Raw genomic sequence first — 26,179 nt, 5'->3', positions numbered from 1 at the left:
AAGGAAAAGCAGTTGTTATTGAGCGTTTTAATCGTACTTTGAAAGAGAGACTATATAAAAAATTCACACAACTCGGTTCGTAAAAATGGGTGTATTTAATTCAGGATATTGTAGATAATTACAATAATACAGTTCATTCATCAACAAAATCAAAACCATCGGAAACATTTACAAAATTAGAATATGAAAAGGAGATTAATTTGAGAAAGCCCAAGTTTAAAGTTGGTGATATTGTAAGAATATACAAATGGAAAAGTCATTTTGAGAAAGGTTATACACAAAAATGGACTCGTGAATTATTTAAAATCATTGATGTAATGGATACAGTCCCTTGGACCTACAAATTATATGATTTAAATGGAGAAGAAATCTTGGGTTCATTTTACTCACAAGAATTACAAAAAACACAAGTAAGCAGCTAATACCCTTGAAAATAATGAATAAATAAATAAAATGTAATGGGGATACGTTTTTAAATCTGTGAACCCCAAACACAGAATCACACAACTTTTTAGTTGGGGCTTAACTTTTGTGTGTGCATAATGGGGATACGTTTTAAAATCTGTGAACCCCAAACACAGAATCCCACAACTTTTTAGTTGGGGCTTAACTTTTGTGTGTGTATAATGGGGATACGTTTTTAAATCTGTGAACCCCAAACACAGAATCCCACAACTTTTCAGTTGGGGCTTAACTTTTGTGTGTGTATAATGGGGATACGTTTTTAAATCTGTGAACCCCAAACACAGAATCCCACAACTTTTCAGTTGGGGCTTAACTTTTGTGTGTGTATAATGGGGATACGTTTTTAAATCTGTGAACCCCAAACACAGAATCCCTCAACTTTCCAGTTGGGGCTTAACTTTTGTGTATGTGTGAGTGAGTCATAATAATGTACAAACCCTAACCCAACCCCATCCCTAACCCAACCCCATCCCTAACCCAAACCCATCCCTAACCCAACCCCATCCCAAACCCAACCCCATCCCTAACCCAACCCCATCCCTAACCCAACCCATCCCTAACCCAACCCCAACCCTAACCCAACCCCATCCCTAACCCAACCCCATCCCTAACCCAACCCCATCCCTAACCCAACCCCATCCCTAACCCAACCCCATCCCTAACCCAACCCCAACCCATCCCTAACCCTCACATTCAAAATCCCAACCCTAACCCAATCCCATCCCTAACCCAACCCCAACCCTAACCCTCACATTCAAAATCCCAACCCAAACCCAACCCCATCCCTAACCCAACCCCAACCCTAACCCTCACATTCAAAATCCCAACCCTAACCCAACCCCATCCCTAACCCAACCCCATCCCTAACCCTCACATTCAAAATCCCACCCAAACCCTAACATAATCTTTTATTTCTTCTTTTTTTAAAATATGTATTTCATTTTTTATTTTTTTTCCTCTTCTTCCAAATCTGTCTTTCAAGGCTTTCAAGTTTGAAGAAGTAGAAATGGGAAGAAAGAATTTTCCAGCATTTTCTTCCTCGAACTTTCTTGATATTGCTTAAATCAAGCGTCATTAAACAAAGAACATTGTTCATTGCTTTAGAATCCAAAGAGTCTCCAAGATGGACCCCACAGGTAGAGTCTCCAAAATAAAACCAACTTTCCAAGTTCCCAAGGTATAACCACATTCCTGTTGAGCCTCCAAGAAAGGTATCACATTCCGAGTCATCAAAACAAAACCCCCATTCCGAGTCTCCAAAAATATAACCATCTTTCCAAGTCCCCAAGGTAGAACCACAATTTTCAGAAATATTGGGGGTTTCCGTGATAAGTCTCACATAGTATAACTGCGGACCATCAGGGAAAACTTCCCTTTCCCAATTTTTTAGGGTTTCTATGATGTGTCTCACATAGTATAACTGCGGACCATCAGGGAGAACTCTCCTTGCCCAATTTTTTAGGGTTTCTATGATGTGTCTCACATAGTATAAATGCGGACCATCAGGGAGAATTCCCGTTTCCCAATTTTTTAGGGTTTCTATGATGTGTCTCACATAGTATAACTGCGGACCATCAGGGAGAACTCTCCTTGCCCAATTTTTTAGGGTTTCTATGATGTGTCTCACATAGTATAAATGCGGACCATCAGGGAGAATTCCCGTTTCCCAATTTTTTAGGGTTTCTATGATGTGTCTCACATAGTATAACTGCGGACCATCAGGGAGAACTCTCCTTGCCCAATTTTTTAGGGTTTCTATGATGTGTCTCACATAGTATAACTGCGGACCATCAGGGAGAACTCCCCTTTCCCAATTTTCAGAAATTTGTGGGTCTCCAATGTATGACTTGTATTCTGGCTCATCAAGGTAGAACTTGTTCAGTGGGTTTTGTTTTGATAACTCACAACAAGTATCAGCATGGTAAAACTCTTTTTCAGGATTTTGTGGATCTCCAAGGTATAACTCTTTGGCTGGGTCATCAAGGTAGAACTCGTTCTGGGGGTCTTGGTTGTTCAAAATGTCTTCAAACAAAAAAATAACTTCATACCAAGTTGTGTTAAAAGCAGAATTTTCATTTCCTATCTCAGATACAATTTCCTGTGAAAGAAAATAACAATGTATTAATTTAATACAATATTTTTATTTGTATAAATCAAGCTCTATGAATATTAAAATAAACTTTGTTAACTCTTACATGAGTCTCATCTAAAAAATAAAAATAAAAAATTAAAAATTAAATAAATAAATAAATAAATAAACAAACTTACCTCCATTGATAAGAGGTTCGAGTCCAGTTCATCAATCTGAAGGTTGAGTTCTACACAGGTAGTAGGACTCCAAGGAATAGCAAAGTTATCCCATTCCATTTCGACATAGTAGTCCATTCTCAAGTGAAGCAGAAAGCATGTTTGAAAAAGCCTGTGTGGTCGGTGCCTTTTATAAGAAGGGCTCGGTGTGTGTCATTTCCTGTGGAAATTCCCTGGGCAAACCTGGGCGTGTCTTAACTGGAAATGATGTGATGGAAATTCCCTGAAAATGATGTAATGTATTACCTGGAAATGATACAATGCTGAAGAGTTTATAAAGTGGGTGGGACCTAGCAAAAGTGGGCGGAGCTTAGCAAAAGTGGGCGGGCGTAGCAAAAAGTGGGCGTGGCTTAACAAAAAGTGGGCGGGCTTAGTAAAAAGTGGGCGTGGTTTACCAAAAAGTGGGCGGGGTTTACCAAAAAGTGGACGGAGCTTAACAAAAGGTGGGCAGAGCCTACCAAAAAGTGTGTGGCACTGGAGGCGCTCAAACAAGAACATTGAGGGAGGTTTACCATTTTATCTTAGCTCAGTTAAAATATCTTAATAAAGAACCAAACTCAAACATCTTTTTTGTTAATATATTAGATGGTGAAGGGAGTGGCAAGAGAATTAAATTATTTCCCACGCATAAACAAATATTTGTAGGGTCGTTGTTTGAGTGGGCCAAAGATGATTCACCAGATGATATTAAGAGTAAAAGGTTAAAAGGTCCATAAGGTCAGAAGGATCACAGGTTCACACAGAAGGACCATTGTTTAAGTGGTCTAATGAATAAGGATAACATGTCAAAAGGTTAGAAGGTTCGTAAAGAACAGGGTGAGAGAAATAGAGGTGTTTAGGGGCAATGAGGGAGGGGAAAAATTAACATGTAAGTCAATGGGAATATTGAGAGTGTCCCAGAAGCAACATATATACACTACTCTTGAGGTGTTCTAAAACTTTTGACCGGTAGTGTACTTGAACACTACGTGGGGCACCATGGTCCATGAACTCCCTTGTGATTAGATCGTTCTGTATCCTGAAATTTCCTGAAGTTTGGCGATCTGTCCACACAGCTTAAAATCCAACCCCAACACGAGAACTTGTCACCTTTTCACTGGACTCAACTTTTACAATAAACACCTCACTTCAGCAACCATTACAGAGCAATATGCAAAATCATAATCAATCATAAGCATTAACACTGTAATGAGCCAATACACCGCCCAAGTCACTCGTTAGGCAGTTTGTGACACTTGCTCTTACATGTTTTTGATTGATACACTGTTATAACAATGTAAATCATGGTATATTTTTTGTTTGATGTTAACTGTAAACTTTACCTTATAAGGACTTGCGACTCCTGGGAGCAACTGGCATTGAAGATCGTCTGCAGGAGGGCGTCCCTGAGACGATTAACTTGCTCAGTCAGGCTGGAATCAACATCTGGGTGCTCACCGGTGACAAGCAGGAGACCGCCATCAATATTGGTAACCGGCTCCTCTCAGCATTAATTACCAAGTTACCTTTAACCATCAGGTCGAAATGCCTTGATCATCACATCTTAAGTAAAGAGATTACGCTGTGTGTTCTGCAAGTGCTTACTGTAGACTTAGCAAAGTTGATTATTAAGAAATAACTAATATCTTCAAAAAATATTCTTAAAAAATAAGAAATAACCCCTCCGCCTACTCCCAGTGGTAGCAACCAGTATTGGTTAACAAGAATAACCACATTGTGGTCACAACCTGCGGCACAAAATATAAATTTTTCGCTTCCTCTGTCAACTCAACTCCCTCATCCTTCCCGTTGAAGGTTTTATACAATTGATCTCCGAAGGTCTTCGTGGTTTGGTTCAATATCAATTATGAGTCTTGCGGACAGCTGGGTCTGGTTTCAGGCAACTAATGTTCCAACTTCGACCAGGAGTGGCAGGAAGGGTTATGCTGTTATCATCTCTGAGGTATTTGGATTACAGTAGATCTCGGTTTGGCCTCAAGAACGCCAGAAGTGTATTTAGTTCCCAAGTTTCTGCCCTCCCACTCCCTGTGATAATAAACCTTTTGTTCATAAAAACCTGCACGTGGTCATTCGCAGTATGGGTCTTCATCATTGAGCGTGATGGAATTGGCTTTAAAAATCCGGCAACGGTACAATTGGGAAACGCAAAAATGGCGCTGTTAAAAAATTACGTAATGATATTTTTTTAGGGAGACGCGTACGGGCTTGATCAAACTTTACTAATAATTTAACACTCGCCCCAAACAAAGCCAATGGAAATCTGACGCTCCGAAGCCAGACAGTGTATTATAATCAGCAGAGGCCTTTACAGGCCTAATGTTCTAGGCCCAGAAACAAGATGGAGGCCATATAATTTCGTCTCAGCACTATGGTGGGTGGAGTCAAGCGACTGATGTGGTGTGGTCCAGCAGCTGTCTGACCAATGGGTACACATTTAAAAATCGACCACAACAAGAACCCTAACAACAGCAGCAAATCGAAGTTCTTCTAGACCTGTGACATGTCTCAGGTTAAAAGGTATGGAATTAACAAAACGTTACTCATAATATCATAACCGCTGTGGGAAGTAATGAGAAGCTGACATTTCAGAGCAGCTCTGACGAAAGGTTGACATCCGAGGTGAGCTTCTCTTTCCTTCCCACGACAGTTAGCATACCTTGATCAACATGCTGTTCATTCCATCCATTGTTCTACCTGTCTGCCAGTACACATCATTACGAGACTTCCAAAGCAAGACTAGTTCTTCATTCTTCTCTTTAAAAAAAGGTTTTATTTGAAGTCAAATGAAAAACTTCAATTTGATTTCCATTTCATTATTGATCATGATCATTCATATCAAATAGTTGTTTCATTACCTCTGCCACGGAAGGTGACCTGTTTTCACCTTCGAGCCCTGTCTGTCTGTCTGGCAGACAGTTGTTGTTAGGAAGTTAGGATTTGGGTATGAGCAGAATATCTCAAAAAGTTATGGACGGATTCAGACAAAAGTTGGTAGAAAGGTTGGATGTGTGACGAGGATGAATTGTTTCAATTGTGGTGAAGATCCCGGATCCGAGAATTATTATTATTATTTATAAAGCGATACTTCACCAATGAGAAACAGGGCCAAAACAAAACATTGTGCGATATCTCAAAACGTATGGACGGATTCGGACAAAACTTGGAGGACAGGTTGGGCGTTTGACAAGGACGAATTGATTCGATTTTGTTGAAGATCTAGATCCGGATACGATCATTTTAAAATGATTCTTCACCATTGGGAGATTGGGCCAAAAACGATATATCGCACAATATCTCAAAAAGTTGTGGACGGATTCTGATGAAACTTGGTAGATAAGTTGGCTAGGTGACGAGAACAAGCCGATTCGATTTTGGATCAGGTCCAGATGCAGATCGAGCCTATCAGTGAAATACAAAACGTAAACTGTTCAGCCTTGCGGAGATATGCGCTCTACCGAATGCCGTTCTAGTTCTTCTCTGTTTCCACTTCAGGCTTTATATTTTGTCCTCAATATCCACTGTCACCTCCATTGTGCCCTGCTTGGGAAAGGTAAGAGCACAATCACCAAATTCCAGTATTACATGGGATTTGATCCCGGAGCTGCACTCATTACCAGATGGCTGTGCCAGATATTACCAGATATATACAGACAGAGAACATTGGCTCTCCCATGGTACAATATGAAAAAACACCAGACTTATGGTGGATGAGGTTCAATAACTGTTTATTTAAAATAACCGAGATGTGAATGTTCTGATCCTTAGGGTACTCGACACATCTCCTCACTCAAGACATGATTCTGATTTCTGTCAACACTGGGAATCGCGAGGTAGGCAACACACCAACACATGACAAATAAGACACCTGGATTTAAAGTCTTGCATCATACTTTTTCCTGTTTTCACAACCTCCAAATACTTTTTTTATTTATTTGGCAGCATCTTTAAATTCGGTTACCTTGCTGCTGTGAATACCTGTCCAACAGAGCAAAATATTCATTTGGGTCAACAAACCAAAAAGTTCTACCTTACCATTCTCTCTCGGTATCATCAGGACACAAAGCTGTTATTGAAAGAGCAAATGGCAACTTTGGAAAAAAAAGAAGAGAACAATGGAAAAGAGGCTGATGAAGGAAAAGGGAAGACCCAAGGGCATGCTCTGATCATTGATGGCAGGTCTTTGGTTTTTGCAATGGAGGAAGGAATGCGGCACAAATTCCTACATGTCGCCATCGCATGTCGTGCAGTCATCTGTTGCAGGTAAATTTGTGGAATTGTCTGCTGATAATTACATGTATATGAGCCACTGCACATGGTCTTCTTGATGTTGACGTACTCGTACACACACACATACGACAGGATGTCAGGACTTTTTCAGTCGAATGTCAGGACTCACTGTCAGGGTTGATGAAAGATTTGGGTCAAAAACTTTTCCCAGCCGACTCCATAATTGGGGCCATTAAAGTAAGAGCGTGTACACCCATATATGCACAAACAGGAAGGGCACATCCAACCAATATTCGAAATAAGATATAATCTGCCAAAACACCTGGTGTAAGATGTCATTTTGTCTGCTTCTTAACAGACGTCCTCAGGCCCCAGCATTTGGCCACTTTTATTCCCATGCATCCATTTCTGGTCACGTGTTGGTGCAAGTCGTGAATTAAAGGAAGGTTTTAGACCTCAAGCAAAAACGCCCTCATCATCATCTACTCTGCTGTTTCTGCCCCGTTGTTCATTTTTCATGATCTGGTGCTACATATATGCAAGCGAGTAGTCATGTGTGCAACTTTTTGTTTTAGTAAATTTATACTACAAAGTATATGCTTTTGTAACAAAATGTGTATTTTTATATTTATACGAGCAGATAACCCAGTTCCACGGGACTATTGTATGGGATTTGTTCCCAGTCGAGTGTGGAATATTTAGGGAGTTTGCTGGGAATGTCCTTCAACAGTATGATAGTCAAGAACTGTTAAGACTGCCAGGGTTTCTCTGTAAAGTAAATCGAAGAAAAGCGAATTATACTTTGGACGGAACTGACTGAATAGTTTGTGGTTATATTATTTTTTGCTTCAGGTAAGTGTGCAAACCAGCAACTCTGAACCTACACACCACCTATGTGCACAACAAAAATGCACATAAACTCGAAATTGCATGAATATCATTATAGTATAGACCTTCCCATGCACTGTCTGGACCCAAAAGCTCTTAAATGAGGTATCATCTAGGATTATACGTGATGTGGTTACGAAGTTTACCTCGTTCAGAGGCAATCGGGCAACGTGCATAATATATATAATCAAGCTCGTTCTAAAGAAAAATGTATGGCAACCTTAAATGATGTACCGTGAAATGGGGTGAATAGGGACACAACCTGAAAAAAAGTTCGGAAACTTTTTTCGCTGAAAATTGATAACCATACTGATTTGTTGATATCTGGGTTGAAAGTGTTCTCTTGTTTTTTAAAAAAGCAACCCATAGTCCCTATTAACCCCATATATGGGTTAAATAGGAATAAATAGGATTTTTATGGCTCTCCCTATTCACCCCGTTTTATGGGTGAATAGGGACAGTCACTAATACAAAAAAATAATAATCAAGAAATAGGGACAGTTTGGAGAAACTTTTTATCCCATATTTTTTTTCATTGGCACCGTGGTTTATATTATGGGTGCATATTATGTGCATCCATCTCAGCTATCAATTTAGCAATAAGTTGGAAACTCAGGATTGTTTCTTGATTATTATTCTTTTGTATTAGTGACTGTCCCTATTCACCCGTAAAACGGGGTGAATAGGGACAGCCATAAAAATCCTATTTAACCCATATATGGGGTTAATAGGGACTATAAGTTGCTTTTAAAAAAAACAAGAGAACACTTTCAACCCAAATATCAACAAATCGGTATGGTTATCAATTTTCAGCGAAAAAAGTTTCTGAACTTTTTTTCAGTTTGTGTCCCTATTCACCTTGCTGTCCCTATTCACCCCATTTCACGGTACAGAGTTTATGCTGATGCCTTCATTTGCCATAGCCAGCACAAATCCGTGCACAACCCTTCACCAGAGTTGAACTCCCTCACATCCCGCCAGAGTTTCGCCTCTGCAGAAGGCCGAGATCGTACAAGCCGTGAAACGCATGGTACGCTCGGTGACGCTGGCTGTTGGTGACGGTGCCAATGATGTGGGTATGATCCAGGCGGCTCATGTCGGGGTGGGTATTAGCGGAAACGAGGGACTGCAAGCCGTCAACTCGTCCGACTACGCCATTGCACAGGTGATTATTTAAGCACTTAACCTAAGTTAAGGTGTAAGGCTACACGACAAATGCACTGACAGTTGTAGAAAACAGTTTTCTTTCGGTTTAATCTAACTGTATGGACGACGTCACAATTGAAGAGCCTAAAGCTCATGGGAAGGGCGTTTTTCATAGAATCGGTGCCAAGATACCTCTTTACCTGTGTATCAGTTCAGCCACCTGCAGAAGCTGATCCTGGTTCATGGAGCATGGAGCTACACGCGTGTCGCCAAATGCATCCTGTACTGCTTCTACAAGAACATCGTGCTGTACATCATCGAAGTAAGTGTCCGCAACAGAACTACAAAACATGACTCGGGCTGATAAGCGTCCTATCGATTTAATTGTTAGACAGGTTGAAAAGGTGAAGTTACCCAGTGGTAAAATATTGTTATTGCCCTGAACACTTCCTGGATTCATGCCAACACAAATATCAGAATATTTTACAAGAGGAGAGATTTTTATGGCTGCACATTCATTTTATCCTTGGTATATCATTTCATGACCAGACCATGCACTTCATTTACACTCGGCTCTTATCTCTTATTTCCTTAATAAAGAAGAATCTCATTAAGATTCAAAGGCCGTAGCGTTTTAATTAAATGTAAATAAATAATTCCCGTTAAAACTGAATGGAATAAATTTTGTTTTATATCAGACAAATGTTGGAAAAATTCGACTTGAGCAAGACCTGAAAGGGCACGCAAATAGATGTCGAAATAAAAAAAGTTATAGCACATCAAACACCCGGCCGGGTCCATTGGACCTATGATGGTAATGGTTAAGAGGAGATTTTGATAAAACCATAACAATAAATAAATATTATGTTAGTAACAAATTAATAACCAGGTGTTGGCTTAGCGGTTAGGGTGCTGGCTTGGGATCCTAGGATCCTGGGTTTGAATCCCAGTAGATCGCTGAATTAATGCCATGGGAGTTGACTCAGCCTGTTATCCTTCTGAGGTTGGCAAATTGAGTACCAGTTCACTGGTAATTCCCTGTGTGTCACAAGAGGCGACCAACAGCGTTGGTGGCAGGAAGGGCATCCGGCCATAAAACATTGCTTCAAAAAGGGGACCCATGGTGCCCAAAAAAAGGCCAACCCCTACTCTGTGGGGAAAAATGGCCTCTAAAGGCAGTTGAATAACAATAAATAAATAGCATTTTTTTTCAATGATCTCATCAAATTTATTTCAAATAACGATGTTATTGGCAATGGATAAACAACTATAGTTTGGCAACCATTGTATAGGCTTGATAAGCGTAATGGCCTCCTCCTGCATTGAAGTTCCTTATCTCTCTCTGATGTGCCATACTCTTCACAGAGCGTCGGTGCCGCCGAAGCATCTTCCTGAGCAAGGGTTATACTGGGTAGTTATGGTAGAATTTGACCAAGGTGCCGGCATTAGCTCGCCTTCTCTTTGCGCAAGACACCATCGGGTCTTTAACGCCCATCAACTACTTCTGGCAGATGGGACGTCCATTCAACTTCCATCCGAGGGGCGGCACCGGGATGACAGTTTATAGTTGGGCCGAGATTCGAACCCAGGCTAGACAGCTTAGAGGTGAGTGTGCGTACCTCTTTTGGCCATCCTGCAAGCCTTGAAGTTCCTTTTAAGGGAACTATAAAAAATGGTGGTGGCCACATGGCAAGGACACCAGACTGATAAACACAGATAATGTGAGTTCAAATCCAGCTAAAGTATTTGGACTTGGATTCTAAGGTTTGGGAAACTGAGCTAATCGCAGAACTACCATATTACTAGGACGTTGTCTGCAAAACCCCAACTGGCTCATCAACAACCTTCAGGAAGTATCAGGAAATAATATACCTGTGCTTTTGGAATGGGCACCAAAGTACTACCAATGAAAAAGCAGCACCACCAAAAAAACATCTTCCAAACAGATAGTTATTTGTTTTACTTTAACCAGTTGATTTGGGTGTTTGCGCAACACTAATAAGAGGTGAAATACCTTAAACTGTAATTGATCTGCCGTGAATAAAAGAGGAGCTGATGTTTTGGGCCTTACCTTTAGTCGTAGCAAAAAGGATGCACAACACCAGCTTTGAGCAGAATGTATGTACAATCTGGCATTTAATTCTTAAGATAATACAGACATTGTATCACCGAATATTCTGCGCATTCATTGTCTGCATTTGGTACTTTAAATGTACCGGTAGTCTTAAAGAGTTACATACACTCCTAAACTCAACATGAGATTAGGAAATTTGGTTTCACCAGAATGGCAGACAGAAAGTTAATGGCAGATAGAAAGATTTCAAGGAGATTGAAAGGAAAGGTTCTGATGTCATGCATAAACCCGGCCTACCTTTACAGTCTGGGGACGGTGGCACTGACAGAGGCGAGACAACAGAAGCTGCAGGTTTGTGAGAACAACTGGGTCAGGAGGATTGCAAGAGTGAAGAGGGTGGATAGAAGGAGGATGGATGAACTGAGGGAGGATGGATGAACTGAGGGAGGAGTTTGATGTGCGGATGAGCTTGACGAAGAGATTGTTGAAATGCTGGAGATGGGCAGGACACTTGGTGCGGATGGGGGAATAGAGAAAGGCAAAGAGTGCGGATAGGTTGAGGGAACAAGGTAGAAAGAAAAGAGGTACACCACGTTTGAAGAGGGAGGATTGTGTGATGAGGGATATAAGTAAGTTGGCTGAGGACAGAAAGGAGTGGAGGAGTGTCGTGGTCAAGGTAGGGCATGAGCTTGTTACCGTTGGACATCACTCCTTATAAAGGGAAGAGGAGGAGAAGAAGAAACGTTCTCACCAGTAGGAAAAAAACAGAAACATCTGCATTGTTTATTTTGTCGTTGGTCATCCATCGGAGCCTCTGCGCAATATTCCCTTGCTTAGCTCATATACCCATCCGCACAAACTCCCTGATGAAGTCAAACAACATTTTTCCTGACAACTCTGAACCAGGTGCTCTATACCATTAGATATTTCCGCGAATTATCCGAGCCTAACAGTCTACCTCGTAATAATCGGATCGACGACGTTTTTTGACGATCCATATCATTTTGGCCATTGTCTTTACAACTTGAGGTTTTAGCGGTAAGGAAACGCATCTACACCAATCAGTAAAAACACTTTTCTTGCAAATACAATGTTTTAGTTTTTGCAGCTATACGGTTTGTTATCAAATTTCCAGGTGTACAATTTGCTCACAGCCCTCCTAACATTTCTGCAGCTCTGGTTTGCATTCACAAATGGCTTCTCTGGTCAGATCCTCTTCGATCGCTGGTGCATCGGCCTCTATAACGTGGTAAGTAATCCGCGAGACGTCTTGGTTTTCTTTCATTGCGATCCTTTAAATATACGCAACCCGAGCCATCTTGCCCATCAAACTAGCAACTATGTTTCTAATGCCTAGGGCGTCCTCAATAACATGCAAAACTTTTCTTCCTCAACAGTTGTTCACAGCCTTACCACCTTTTGTCCTGGGAATCTTCGAGCAGACGAGCAGCAAAGAGAAGCTTCTTCAGTATCCAGCACTATACAAGAGGTCACAGAACGGAGAGGACTTCAACTCGAAGGTTAATAGGACCCTCAACAAAGCTCTCCAAACCGGAAGTACAGGGCCTGCGGCTGCCAATGGGTATAAATGCCAGATAGGTAGAAATGCCTCAGACTTTTTCCACAGGAGGATATGTGACATATCATTTGTTTTGGAAACTAGAAACACCTGCTTCCTTCGGGAACAGCCTTGTGGGGTTGGGGGATAGTGAGGCAAATATATTTTGTGCTGTGGCTAAAAACACACCCTGTCTACGACCCAACACACACACACCCTGTCTACTGCAGGAGTCAGTTAACCACTTGCACTGTGGTGCGTGTACAGGCGGGGGAGGGAGGTACCACCAACACATATGCAAAATTTGGTGGAGATTGGCCCATGGCCCAGCGCTGTTTTTGATTTTCAATGTACACACATACAGAATGTACATACACTTACTTAATACTAACAGGGGTAACCAGGGTTTCCCAAGGGGGAGGCTCATAAGAGGGCAAGGGGGATGCAGCACTCTCTTCCAGCCCCCTCTCGTCAGGTACTTATAGGATTGAAGATTGTGCTGAATAACATATTTTATGGGAGTGAAGACTGCGACGAGTCAGCGGCTTTGGTGGGTCATAGGACCACGCACGTGGCGCCCGGTGTCGCACCATTCGACATGCGTTTGCGATGAGGCCTGACCCTGCAGCTATGGCAGCTTCAATGAGGCCGAGGGCTGTTCACGTGGCACCCGGTGTTGCACTGACCCATATGCGTTTGGAACACAGCCTGGCTGTGCAGCCTGGGAGGCTTCATCGACTCCATTCTGTCGAGGGTGGGACCAAGCTTCGGTGGGGTCGATGACCACACTGAATATAACACCTTCAGTGAGACCGAGGTGTTTGGGATGCGGCTTAGTCATGCAGATTGGTGAGCTTTATCCCTCCTGCCGATGATGACTCCCTTTTGCTGACTCCCTCCCACCATGGGTCGATGGGACTGGAATTCGGTGGCACTGCATATAGAGATGGTGACCAGTAGAAGCAGTGGGGTGTTGTGTCTGGGTGAGCAGGGATGTCCCCAGGTGGGATCGGGTGAACCTCCGAAGGTGGAGGGGGAAAAGGAGCACATATGTGGAGATGGCTTAGCCCATGAGTCGTGGTTCCTTGCTGGGTTAGAGATGGGTGCTTCAAGACCAGAGAAGGCTCTGTTCAGTGTTGAGGCTCCCGTGTGGAGATGACAACCGGTGGCAGCAGATGGCAAATACAAATGGCGGTGGATACTTTTGAGACCTGAGAGGGCTCTATTCCACCCTCTGAAACCCAGATATGGAGATAACAACCAACAACAACACACACACACACACACACACACACACACACACACACACACACACACACACACACACACACACACACACACACACACACACACACACACACACACACACACACACACACACACCTTATTTAAAATAGCAGGATAAGCCGTTGTTTGAGTAGACATAATGTACATGCAATAGAGAATTGCACTCACTCTTCCCCTTCCTTTCTTCCAAATCAGATATTTTGGCTTCATTGTCTCAACGGACTCTTCCACTCCATCGTGCTGTTCTGGGCACCACTGAAAGCTATCGACCACGGTATGTTTAGTTATGATGCAGCTCTGTCTTGTACCCTGACGTTCCTTCATTCCAGTGATTCGTATAAAGCTGGAAAAAAAAAAAAAAAAGATGGCCGCATAAATAATTTATCGCAGAAACAGTGAATAACCTACTCTTCATTGTGTAATGGCTGTTCATTGTAATGGTCTCCCAGCGTTTCCAGTTCTTACACGGGAAGGGAAGGGAAGGGAAAAGAAAGCATGTCTTAGTAAACTTACATTTCCCAAAAAAACATTCACAAAAGCTGAGAACGTTAACAGCACGCCTTCCAACACAGGAGATTCGTGTTCGTTTTGTTTGATGTGTGCGACGACATTTGATACTTTCAATGATGAGCACAAAAGCAATGGATACAAACTGCTTGTTTTTTGGGTACATCTCTTAGACGTGACTTTTCTTTCTGGAAAAACACACGACTACCTCTTCTTGGGCAACATAGTATACACGGTAAGACATTCAGCTTCTCCCTTTTTCCTTCGGTTTGTTATTCTCTTCCAATATCGCAAATTGGTTTTGTGATACCTTCCATAAATGCAGACAAGTGGAAGTATAAAAGCAATTGTCTCAACTTATATTAAATAAGGCGTCCGGCCGTCCACCTTCGGGGGTGGAGGCGTAAAAAATGTTCCGAAGCAAAGCCATTTTGAACCATAATGATCCAAACTACTCTCACCAGCGTACCACTAGGTACCGTCTGTTACTACCTGGGAGGCAGGCGCACTTGGAATTCTGCAAGGTTGTCAGCAATTTCTCATTAGGCAACATGATGTACTTAACAGGAATGGTGGCAAAGCAAGTTGTAAAACGGAAAAATTGAAAAGGGATGGATGGAAAATGGAAGTAAAGGGGAATTCAAAGAGTAAGGAAGTGGTTGTTGGGGTGGGGAGAGGTGTTTCGGAGGAAGAAGGGAAGTGGTATAGCATATATAATAGAATACCTGAACAACCCTAACTTAAACAAACCTAACCCTAACAACCATCACGCTAACAACCCTAACCTGAACAAACCTAACCCAAACAACCCTAACCCCAACAACCATAAACCAAGCAACCATAACCGAAACAACCATAACCGGAACAAACCTAACCCTAACAACCATAACCCTGACAACCATAACCCTAACAACCATAACCTGAACAAACCTAACCCTAACAACCATAACCCTAACAACCATAACCCTAAGGTCCCAGTCACACCGGCCTGCGACCAGGTTATGACCTAGCTGCAACCGAAAAATGTTGGAATCGCGGGCAAATCGTAGAAAGAGCACGCGACTGGTCACAGAGGTCGTGGGTGATCGCCAGAGCAAAATCAGTCGCAGCAAGGTCGATGGTCATGTTCAAAACTTCTGACCTGCGATTCCAAATCGTAAGAGGTCGCAGACAGGTCTTACATGGTCGTACCACCAGTCGCGCATGGACGCACCACCAGTCGTGCATGATCGCGGGTCAAGTAGTCGCACGATTGGTCGTGCTACTGGTCCTGCCACCTGACGATTGGTGGTGCCACCTGTCGGACGACCTCACGATCGGTAGTGCGACCAGTCACGACCTGTCCCGACTGGTTGCACGACCTTACGATTGGTGGTACCACCAGTCTTTAGCTCGCAGCTCGCAGTCTTTAGCTCGCCAAGGTTGTGCGCGTTTACCTCAAGCACTACTACAACAACGTCGGCAGTGTCCTATGGCAGGATAACATGATCTAGGAACTGTTGTGTGAATGTTGGAATTTTGATATTTTTTTTGAGATATGTGTATCATATATTATATGCTATGTGTATGATCTATTTTTGCATATCTATTTTGCAATGAACTTGTACAATATACATGCTATTTCATGGTATGTCAGGAGAAAAAGTAATAATTAATTGTCTTTATTGTGTGTGTATGGTCTGAGTAATAAATGACTGGTTTATATTACAATGGAAACAAGTACAAAAAGTTTTAATTAAAACAAAAGCCGCGTCGATGTTACACAATGCCTAGATGCAGCTGTGCCTATAACGTCGATGTTATAGGCACAGGACATTCCTATTGATTCGATTACTTGATGTTATTTTTGTGCAAAGTGAAAATATATCTCGGCAATTTCCCGTGTGTGGCGACGAATTTTTAATATATCTCGGCATTTTCCCGTCTGTTATTTCAGGCGGTGTATGACTGACCATGCCGCGATTTAAAATATATATATCTCGGCAATTTCCCATGTGTGGCGACACGTGAACGAAGCTATGCTCCTCTCTCCACATTATTGTGACGACGTATAAATTAAATATTTCATCGTGACGATTGTCATCAAATGGACGAATTTTTAATATATCTCGGCATTTTCCCGTCTGTTATTTCAGGCGGTGTATGACTGACCATGCCGTGATTTAAACAAAATATATATATCTCGGCATTTTCCCGTCTCTTATTTCGGGCGGTGTATGACTGACCATGCCGCGATTTAAAAAAAATATATCTCAATGGACTTGAAGTTACAGGCCTTTGAGAATTCATTTCGATCTATAAAGGGCAACTTTCATCGGATTTTCTTCCCGTTTTTTTTCAACCGAGTCTAAAACTATGTTAGCGACTGTGAAAAATGGAATGATATATCGAATTTGATTTGAAATAAAACTGTGTGAGAGAGGAAGACACCACGGGCCTACAAAACAGGCCTCAAAACTATGCGAGTTAATAAAATGGTGGATATTTGTTTATATGAAGCCTCTCCCAAAATGGGTGGAGCTATGGTTCCCAGAATGGGTGGAGCTTTGAGGTTTTGTCTTCTCTGCAAGAACAAGAACAAGAAGAAGAAGAACAAGAAGAACAACAACAACAGCAGAGGGCACTCTATTAGCAGCGTCTGCGACGCGGCTAACAAGAAGAACAACAACAACAGCAGAGGGCACTCTATTAGCAGCGTCTGCGACGCGGCTAAAAATTATTATTTTAAATACAAATTAAATCAACACATGTATACACAAACAAAGTTATTTGTCAAAGTAAAATCTTAACACAATAAAGTAATGTGCAGAACTAAGCTGCCAGCCACAGCTCCCTTCTTGGGAGGCATCGCGAATTATAGTTTCAGTTGAAAAGTTCGACGAAGTGTACTCCTTGAGAGGTAGGTGACTACTGATGCACGATCGCAAGCCTTTAGATCTGATCGAGCAACCCATCTCACGACTGGCTGCGATTGGTTGCGATCGATCGTGCGAGTGGTCGCAGGTCGCCACGATTGATCGTACGATCGGTCGCTGATCACCACCACTAGTCGCACGATTACCTAGGATTGATCTTGCGATCGATATTCTCCAATCGTTGGTGATCGCACGACCATGCATACCACTAATCGTACGATGACCTACCACCAGTCTTATGAGCAATCGCAGTATGCGATCGCAAATGGAGATCGTAGCAAACATTGCCGATTGGTCGTACCTCGGCCAAATTGCCACCAATCGCACGATCCAGAAAACGTACGATCCAGTGTGACTGAGGCTTAACAACCCGAACCTGAACAACCCTAATCCTAACAACAATAACACTAACCCTTGTAAACTACATCTGGAGTGCAAACTAAACAATTTCAGCCCAAACTCTTCCAACCAGGAAACTGCTTGGTGAAAGACACATCATCACTTGCTACGAGTCAATAAGAATAACTTTGTACAAGAATAATGAATTGGCACCGTGGAATAAGTGGCTAATGCAATTCTGCCTCCACAGCTGGTGGTCGTCACGGTTTGTCTCAAGGCTGGGCTGGAGAGCACAGCATGGACTCGCGTAAGTCATCTTTTCGGCCAAAATGAATGCAGTTGTAATGTAAGAGCGTGGTGGTTTTTGGGTCATAACGCTGGGATCAGCCAACCTCATTGGAGTAAAAAAAATAAAAATTAAAGTACAATGTACAAATAGATGAATGTAAGGTAGATCCCCAATAACTGTCTGAATAACATATCTGTACAAGGATAACTCTCGAGTGTACATACCTTGCAGTTGAGTCACTTGGCAGTCTGGGGGAGCATAGCTCTGTGGATGGTCTTCTTTGGGATCTACTCCCTACTGTGGCCTATCATCCCACTTGCTCCCAACATGCAGGGTCAGGTCAGTGGGACATTTGGTTGAGCATGCAGATCAATGTCAGGAGGGAAAATATTTCTTGACCGATTCATTTATGCTCTCCGATGCCTGCAGGCCAGGATGATGTATGGGTGTTTACCCTTCTGGGTTTTCCTCCTGTTGATTCCGATCGCCTGCCTAATTCCAGACACGATGTGGAAGATGTGAGTTATTAGTCAACGACTGATTTCACCGGATGGGACTCTAGGTTTGCTCTCCATCTGTCCGTCTCACCTGTGGTTTTCCAGACTTCCCGCCCTTGCCCTTTAACATATTCAACTGAAACTTGGTACGTGACTTTAGTAAGATAAGTTATAGAACATGTTTGAGTTTTGGGACATTTCCTCAATTTTTAACAGTTATATCCTTTTTGGACTTAGAAAAGATCACATATTATACATGCCTTAGTTTTCAGCTGCCCTGACCCCACTCCACTGCTTTTAGACCTGGGGCTGATTTTCAAATTTTGTTGAAATTTGCTGCACCCCCCTGGCATCTTACGTTTCATGATTTTTTTATGTTCCTTGATATATAAGATGATAATTTCAAAACATTACCCTCTGGGAAAGTGTCCAAACGACCTTAATCGGATAACTTTAGACACTAGGGGTCCGGTCGCTTCATGCACCATTTTTGGTCCACCAGATTAAGGGTGTGTGGTCATATTATGGTCTATAACTTTATTGATATACACATATCATCACATTTGCATATATCAATAGAATGGTGATGTATTGATCTCTCCATTGGTGTATAGTATAACTATAATTGACAATAACTAAAGTCACCAGATATATTTGAGTACATGTGCAACATATTGTAAGTTACCGAAAAGAAGGCATTTTCTCACGATACATTGAAACGTTGTTTGAAAAAAAATTACATCACAATCATTAATTTACATCAACGTATTATTACAAACCAACATATAAACGTTCAAATGTGTTTAACTAATTTGATTACATATCAATAACATACCCAATGTTCATAGTTCTGATGTTGTCAAACTATTGTCGATTCGCTGTCCGAATCATCGTCAGATTCCAATAGATTTTCTCCGTCCCCAGCTGTGTCTTTCTTGTTCTCACACATGCCATCCTTGCATGTGCATGCCCCAGTGCAACTGAGACCGTTGCGTCGGCAGGAGCACCTCATGTCACTGCATTTCTGGCATTTGCAGCTGATACATTCCAGGACTGACATAGGTGCAGGGCTTACATCCATCCACAGTATGCTGATCTCATGACCAATAACATCCCATCCATGCCCTTGGGGAGAAGGGATCACTGGGCAACGCTACCCATTTTGCGGTGGACGTTGACTGCCAAGGGCACGTGTTTTGGAGTACGAACACAGCCGTTTCTGGAACAGTAGATGACGTCCTGAGCTATCGAGAGGATGCGATTCTTCACAGACTTTGGTACCTCCACTGGAACATTGAGATACATTTGATGCATCGTTGATTCCTACACCACCAGTAATAACCCAGGCAAGGAAATTAAAGATGCATGGTGGTGTTGAAGCTATCACAGCCTCAGGTGAAATATGTTGAGGTGTAGGAGGCCTTTGAAAAGCGGGAGGGCCGACGGGAGTTGTGGGAGATATGTTGAAGGCAGCAGGAAGTTGGGGTGTGAAGAGAATGACAGAGATCTGTAATCTGGTGGTGAAAGAAGGCCGCATTCCAGTGGATTGGTAACTGAGTACCCTCGTCCCTCTATACAAGGGGAAAGGTGACCCTCTGGAGTGTGGCTCATACCGAGCGATAAAGTTATTGGAGCATGGAATGAAGGTATTGGAAAGGGTGTTGGAGAGGAGGATAAGGAAGAAAGTGAAGATCGACGAAATACAGTTTGGATTTATGCCAGGAAGAGGAACGACAGACGTGCTTTTCATTGTGAGGCAGTTGCAGGAGAAGTACATGGAGAAGAGGAAGAAGTTGTTTCTTGGGTTTGTTGATCTGGAGAAAGCATTCGATAGGGTTCCACGCAAAGTATTGACATGGGCATTGAGGAAGTTAGAAGTGGAGGAATGGTTGATCAGAGTAGTGATGGCAATGTACAAAAGAGCACGCACAGCTGTAAGGACGAAGGACGGGAACAGTGGTGAGTTTGAGGTGAAGGTGGGAGTGCATCAGGGGTCGGTACTAAGTCCACTACTATTTGTAGCTGTGATGGATGTGCTGGCTCAGAACGTAAAGGAGGGTTTACCGTGGGAGTTGTTGTATGCAGATGATCTGGTGTTGATTGCGGAAAGTATGGATGGACTGAAGGAAAAGATGAACAAGTGGAAGGAATGTATGGAGACAAAAGGTCTAAAGGTGAATATCGGAAAGACGAAGGTGATGGCAAGTGGTAAAGCATGTGGTGAGGTGGAAAGAACTGGGAAGTGGCCCTGTTGTGTGTGTAGGAAGGGTGTCGGAGTGAACTCCATTCAATGTACAATGTGCGCTGAGTGGGTTCATCAAAAATGTAGTGGTCTGAGAGGGTCATTAACCAGTGTGGCAGCTACATTCAAATGTAAGGTGTGCACAGAGGGAGCTGCAGATGGAGGAAATGTTAAGTTGGATCTTGGAAACGGCATGAAGCTGGAAGGTGTGAAAACATTTTGCTACCTCGGAGACATGCTGAATGGAGAAGGTGGATCAGACTCGGCAACGGTTGCAAGAGTGAGATGTGCATGGAAGAAGTTTCGGGAACTGAGTGGCGTGCTGATGATGAGGGGAGTGTCGTTGAAGCTGAAGGGAAAGGTGTATGCTGCATGTGTGAGAAGTGTTATGATTTATGGGAGCGAGACATGGGTAATGAACGTAGAGCAGCAACGAAGGTTGGAAAGGGTGGAAATGCAAATGGTTCGACGGAGGTGCGGAGTATCGTTGAGAGAGAGGAAGACAAATGATGAATTGCGAAAGATGATGGGAATAGAGCCTGTGATTGATGCTGTGAAGAGGAACAGGTTGAGATGGTTTGGTCATGTGTTGAGGAAGGATGAAAGTGACTGGTTGAGAAGAGTGATGGAAATGAATGTAGAAGGAAGTAGAGGATGGGGAAGACCGAGAAAGACTTGGCTAAAGATGGTGGAAGAAGAAATGCGGGCAAGGGGGTTAACAAGGAGAGATGCAGAAAATAGGGCAAAATGGAGAAGATTGTCATGGGGACCGCAAGGCTAACCCCTGCTCTAGTAGGGAAAATGGCCTTTAAAATGCATGTTGTTGTTGTTGTTGTTGTTGTTGTTGTTGTAGAAGGCCACTCCACGTCCTTCACTTTCAGTATGGCCTGGTGCAGAAACTGAGACATGAAAGGCTTCCATGGTGGGATCAGTTACTGGTTCCTGTGAGCTATGTACATCTTCGACTTCTTCGACGTGTTCTTCTTGGAGCTTAGTCTTAGCAGCCATACGAGCTTCCACAATGATGCCGGGGGGGGGGGGGGGGGGGGTAGGGGGGGAACAACTTCAGAAAATATCACTTCAGATCCCCGGCGATATTTGGGATGCCAGAAAGATATTTGATTTGAAAATTTCTTTTCTAATCGTTTCTTGAGCTTTTCACTGCGGTACACAGGACGTTGCACACCACACTCAGCCAGCAACGGCACCATTTGCTGTAATAAGTCACTCATTTGTAAGACTTCTAATTTATCTACGACTCGAGCCTGCACATCATCAGGGACCATATCGAATGCTCTATCATAGGGATCTTGCCCTGTAAGGTTCATTTGATGTGTTTGTTCAGCAGATATAGTCAGAGTATTCAGTGATCTTTTATGTATACTAGGACGTGCCCGTACGTGGGTGCCCGTTCCTTGCCAAAAAAAATAATAATAATGTCTTCGCCCATGCATGCATGGGCGTGCCCATGGGCCCATGGGCGTGCCCGTAAGTGCGTGATGTGACCGTACAATGAATGTATCGTCCCGACGCCGCAGCTCGGATGGCGCTGCAGTTAATCGGGCCTGTATCGGCAGAGTTATTATAAACGTGTACTACAATCGATCGTACCTTACAGCGTCTGCTCGCCACGTTCAGCATCAGTACGTCGTCACTATGACTATCCGTAAGTCCGGAAGTGACGTCCTCATTTGACTGTCCGGAAGGTCGCATATCGCAGTTACGATGAATCGCAAATTAGTTTTAATTAGTTTTAAAACATAGTTTAACGCCAACATAGCGCCAACATAGTTTGCCAACGTGAAATAAATGAATACGCTCTCAAATGTGCCGTCCGAGGCAGAGTCTGTTCGCCACGTTCGGCACACGTGATAGCTCGCTGCTCTCTGATTGGTTGAATCGTTTTTTGGACATAGCTCGGTAACTACTTCTCCGATTAATATGAAACCTTGAAAAGGCACATCCTCGGGTCCCCAGCAATATACCTGGCAAGTTTCAAGTATATCGGACCCGTGGTTGTCGAGAAACAGCGGTCACAGACAAACAAACACACAGACACACAGACACACAGACACACACACAGAGATTACTGGAATTATAGATAGATAGAAACTCTGACATGATCGATGAATCCAGAAGACACGACACCCAACATAGAACATGTGTTTGGTGTGTTTCGGGCCCACAAAAGGGCCTGAAATAACTCCTGGGGGGAGTGCTACTGGGGGCGACAGGCCCCGGGGGTGTCACAAAAGACACTTAACACATGCCCACGTGTGCCCGTGTGTGCACAACCGGGTGCCCACGGACGCACATGCCAACAAATGGAACAAATGCCGCGGTCCTTCGGAGGGACGCTAAAGAAGATTGTGCTTGTGCTTGTGGTGTGTGTGCTGAAAATGTAAACGTTTTTTTTTTTTTTTTTTTTTTTTTTGTGTATACAAGATCGAGGCTCGTGAAAGAGCGAACATTTATCACACAGAAAGACAAACCGACAAACCGACACATAACCAACAAACCGACACATAAAACAAATAACATCGGGAGCGGTAGACAAGATGGGGAGAGAGGGGGAAGGACACAAACACAACATTTGAGAGCAGGAACCGAGAGACATGGAGACATCGAGACATCGAGAGATCTGTGGGAGGGAGAGGGCTTTGGGGGGGAGGCATGGGAAAGGGGGTGGGAGAGGCATAAAACATATGGACACTGCCAGGACTACCACAAAAGAAGTTGGAATTACAAACAAGGTGGATCTGGGGTGAATTAGTGGGGGTAGAAAAGATCAAGGTTTTGGATGGGGGAAGATAAGAGATGGTGGTGAACAGCTGTTTTAAAGACCTGGAGGGAGGAGTGGGATTGAAGGGAGTGTGGGAGTTTGTTCCAGAGGTGGGAGAAAAGAGAAATGAAGGAGTGAAGGTGAGCAGAGAGCCGAGATTTCGGCAGTTTAACCATCAGAGGCTTGCTGGCAGATCTTGTGCGACCTGTAGGAATATTTGGGGGACAGAGCACAGAGAGAGAGCTGGGGGAGCAAGGCCGGAGAGGAGTCGGTAGAAGACAGAAAGACCACCTACCTGCCTGCGGTGAGTGAGTGAAAGGCCCTCAGAGATAGCTTCATCGCGGGAGATTCCAATGATTCTGAAAGCTTTGGTTTCAACAGCATGAAGCCGAGCTAGGTGTGAGGCAGGAGCACCAGCCCATAGGGGAGAACAGTATTCCATTGAGCTGCGGATGAAAGCCTTGTATGTGGTGAGGAGCTCAGGTATGCCTAGGAAGGACTTTGCACGACGGAGGATGCCCAGTCGGCGACTGGCTTTGCAGGCCAGCTTGGAAATGTGGTTTTCCCAGGAAAGATCATGGCAAATAGTGAGACCCAAAAGCTTGAGCGACAGAACTTCTTGGAGAGGATTGTTGAGAAAGTAGATGGGAGGGTTGTCCAGTCGATCTTTTCGGAGAGACATAGTAAGAGTGTGAGATTTGTCAGGATTGAAAGACATGGTCCACTTGTTTGACCAGTCTGTGATTTTGTCCAGGTCTTCAGAGAGAGAGGAGGCTGCAGACTGCCGATCTGAGGGAAGAGGATGGAGCGGCAGAGAGTGGAGTCATCAGCAAAGAGATAGAGAGGATTTTCCAGAGAGTCGGAGAGATCATTGATAAAGACCAGAAAAAGCACAGGGCCCAGCACACTGCCTTGGGGAACTCCAGCCTGAACAGGAAGGGGAGATGAGAGAAATCCATTCAGGGCCACACGTTGACTACGACCAGAGAGGAAGTCCGCAAGCCATGCATGGAGTTTCCATGGATACCATAGGAGTAGAGTTTGGTGAGCAGAGCTGGGTGCCAGACCGTATCGAAGGCACGTGATATGTCAAGGGAGACAGCTCTGATTTCCTGTTTGGCATTGAGGACCTCTATCCATTGTTGAGACAGGAGAAGCAGCATGTCCAGAGTAGAGTGACCTGGTCTGAATCCAAATTGATGATCAGAGATCAAGCCATTGGAGAAGAGGAAAGATTTCATATCCGAAGCAATGATGGATTCCATGACTTTGCTGATAATTGGGAGCAGGCTGATTGGTCTGTAGTGAAAACGATCTGTTTTTGCACCTTTTTTGTGTAAAGCGGTAATGTTTGCTGATTTCCAGGATGCTGGCAGATGACCTTGAGCAAAAGATAGGGTGAAAAGAACAGAGAGAGGGTGAGATAGAGCGGCAGAGCAGGATTTTAGGACCCGTGGGCTGATGCCGTCTGGTCCAGTTGCAGAATCAGAGTCGAGGTTAGACAAAAACTCCTCCACCTTGTCAGGAGAGAAGGACACAGAGTCCAGGAGCAGTTGGGTTCGACTGGGAAAGGTGGGAACAGAGAGAGATGGGTTTGGGACTAAAGATTTTGAGGCAAACACAGAGTTGAGGCATTCGGCTTTGTCACGTGCGATGTCAACTGTGTGGCCATTTGAGGTAAGGGAGGGGATGGAGGGGGAACAAACACCAGAAACGGATTTGACCAGACGCCACCAGGATTTGGAGGAAGGAGACAGGTTTGAGAGTTCGTTCCTGAGTGAGGAGAGATAGTGCTTCCTGGCACTCCTGAGGGTAGACACACACTTGTTCCGAGCTTGGTGGAAGGAACTGAGTAGTGTATATATGTTGCTTCTGGGACACTCTCATTTTCCCATTGACTTACATGTTAATTTTTTCCCTCCCTCATTGCCCCTAAACACCTCTATTTCTCTCACCCTGTTCTTTACGAACCTTCTAACCTTTTGACATGTTATCCTTATTCATTAGACCACTTAAACAATGGTCCTTCTGTGTGAACCTGTGATCCTTCTGACCTTATGGACCTTTTAACCTTTTACTCTTAATATCATCTGGTGAATCATCTTTGGCCCACTCAAACAACGACCCTACAAATATTTGTTTATGCGTGGGAAATAATTTAATTCTCTTGCCACTCTCTTCACCATCTAATATATTAACAAAAAATATGTTTGAGTTTGGTTCTTTATTAAGATATTTTAACTGAGCTAAGATAAAATGGTAAACCTCCCTCAATGTTCTTGTTTGAGCGCCTCCAGTGCCACACACTTTTTGGTAGGCTCTGTCCACCTTTTGTTAAGCTCCGTCCACTTTTTGGTAAGCCCCGCCCACTTTTTGCGAAGCCCCGCCCACTCTTGATAAACCCCGCCCCCTTTTGCTAAGCCCCACCCACTTTTGCTAAGCCCAACCCACTTTATAAACTCTTTAGCATTGTATCATTTCCAGGTAATACATTACATCATTTTCAGGGAATTCCCATCACATCATTTCCAGTTAAGACACGCCCAGGGAATTTCCACAGGAAATGACACACCCAGTCCTTATAAAAGGCACCGACCACACAGGCTTTTTCAAACACGCTTTCTGCTTCACTTGAGAATGGACTACTATGCCGAAA

At 43.4% G+C, this 26,179-nt stretch overlaps 1 protein-coding gene across 2 annotated transcripts in view; it reads left to right on the top strand.

The window, feature by feature from the left end:
- The window catches only part of LOC137439469 (phospholipid-transporting ATPase IA-like), a 238,304-nt gene that overhangs the window by 170,573 nt on the left and 41,552 nt on the right, over positions 1-26,179 (top strand). For both annotated transcript variants that reach the window (XM_078768165.1, XM_068135239.2), the window contains 12 exons: positions 4,103-4,241; positions 6,538-6,602; positions 6,827-7,032; positions 8,869-9,052; positions 9,245-9,355; positions 12,282-12,356; positions 12,505-12,627; positions 14,148-14,226; positions 14,633-14,694; positions 17,964-18,020; positions 18,234-18,341; positions 18,432-18,520. In XM_078768165.1, coding sequence (XP_078624291.1) covers positions 4,103-4,241; positions 6,538-6,602; positions 6,827-7,032; positions 8,869-9,052; positions 9,245-9,355; positions 12,282-12,356; positions 12,505-12,627; positions 14,148-14,226; positions 14,633-14,694; positions 17,964-18,020; positions 18,234-18,341; positions 18,432-18,520 — 1,298 coding nt within the window. The remainder of the gene's footprint in view (positions 1-4,102; positions 4,242-6,537; positions 6,603-6,826; positions 7,033-8,868; positions 9,053-9,244; positions 9,356-12,281; positions 12,357-12,504; positions 12,628-14,147; positions 14,227-14,632; positions 14,695-17,963; positions 18,021-18,233; positions 18,342-18,431; positions 18,521-26,179) is intronic.

Source organism: Myxine glutinosa, chromosome 14, assembly GCF_964187855.1.
Source record: "Myxine glutinosa chromosome 14, kmMyxGlut1.1, whole genome shotgun sequence".
NCBI lineage: Eukaryota > Metazoa > Chordata > Myxini > Myxiniformes > Myxinidae > Myxine > Myxine glutinosa.
This window is presented reverse-complemented; position numbering and strand designations above follow the sequence as displayed.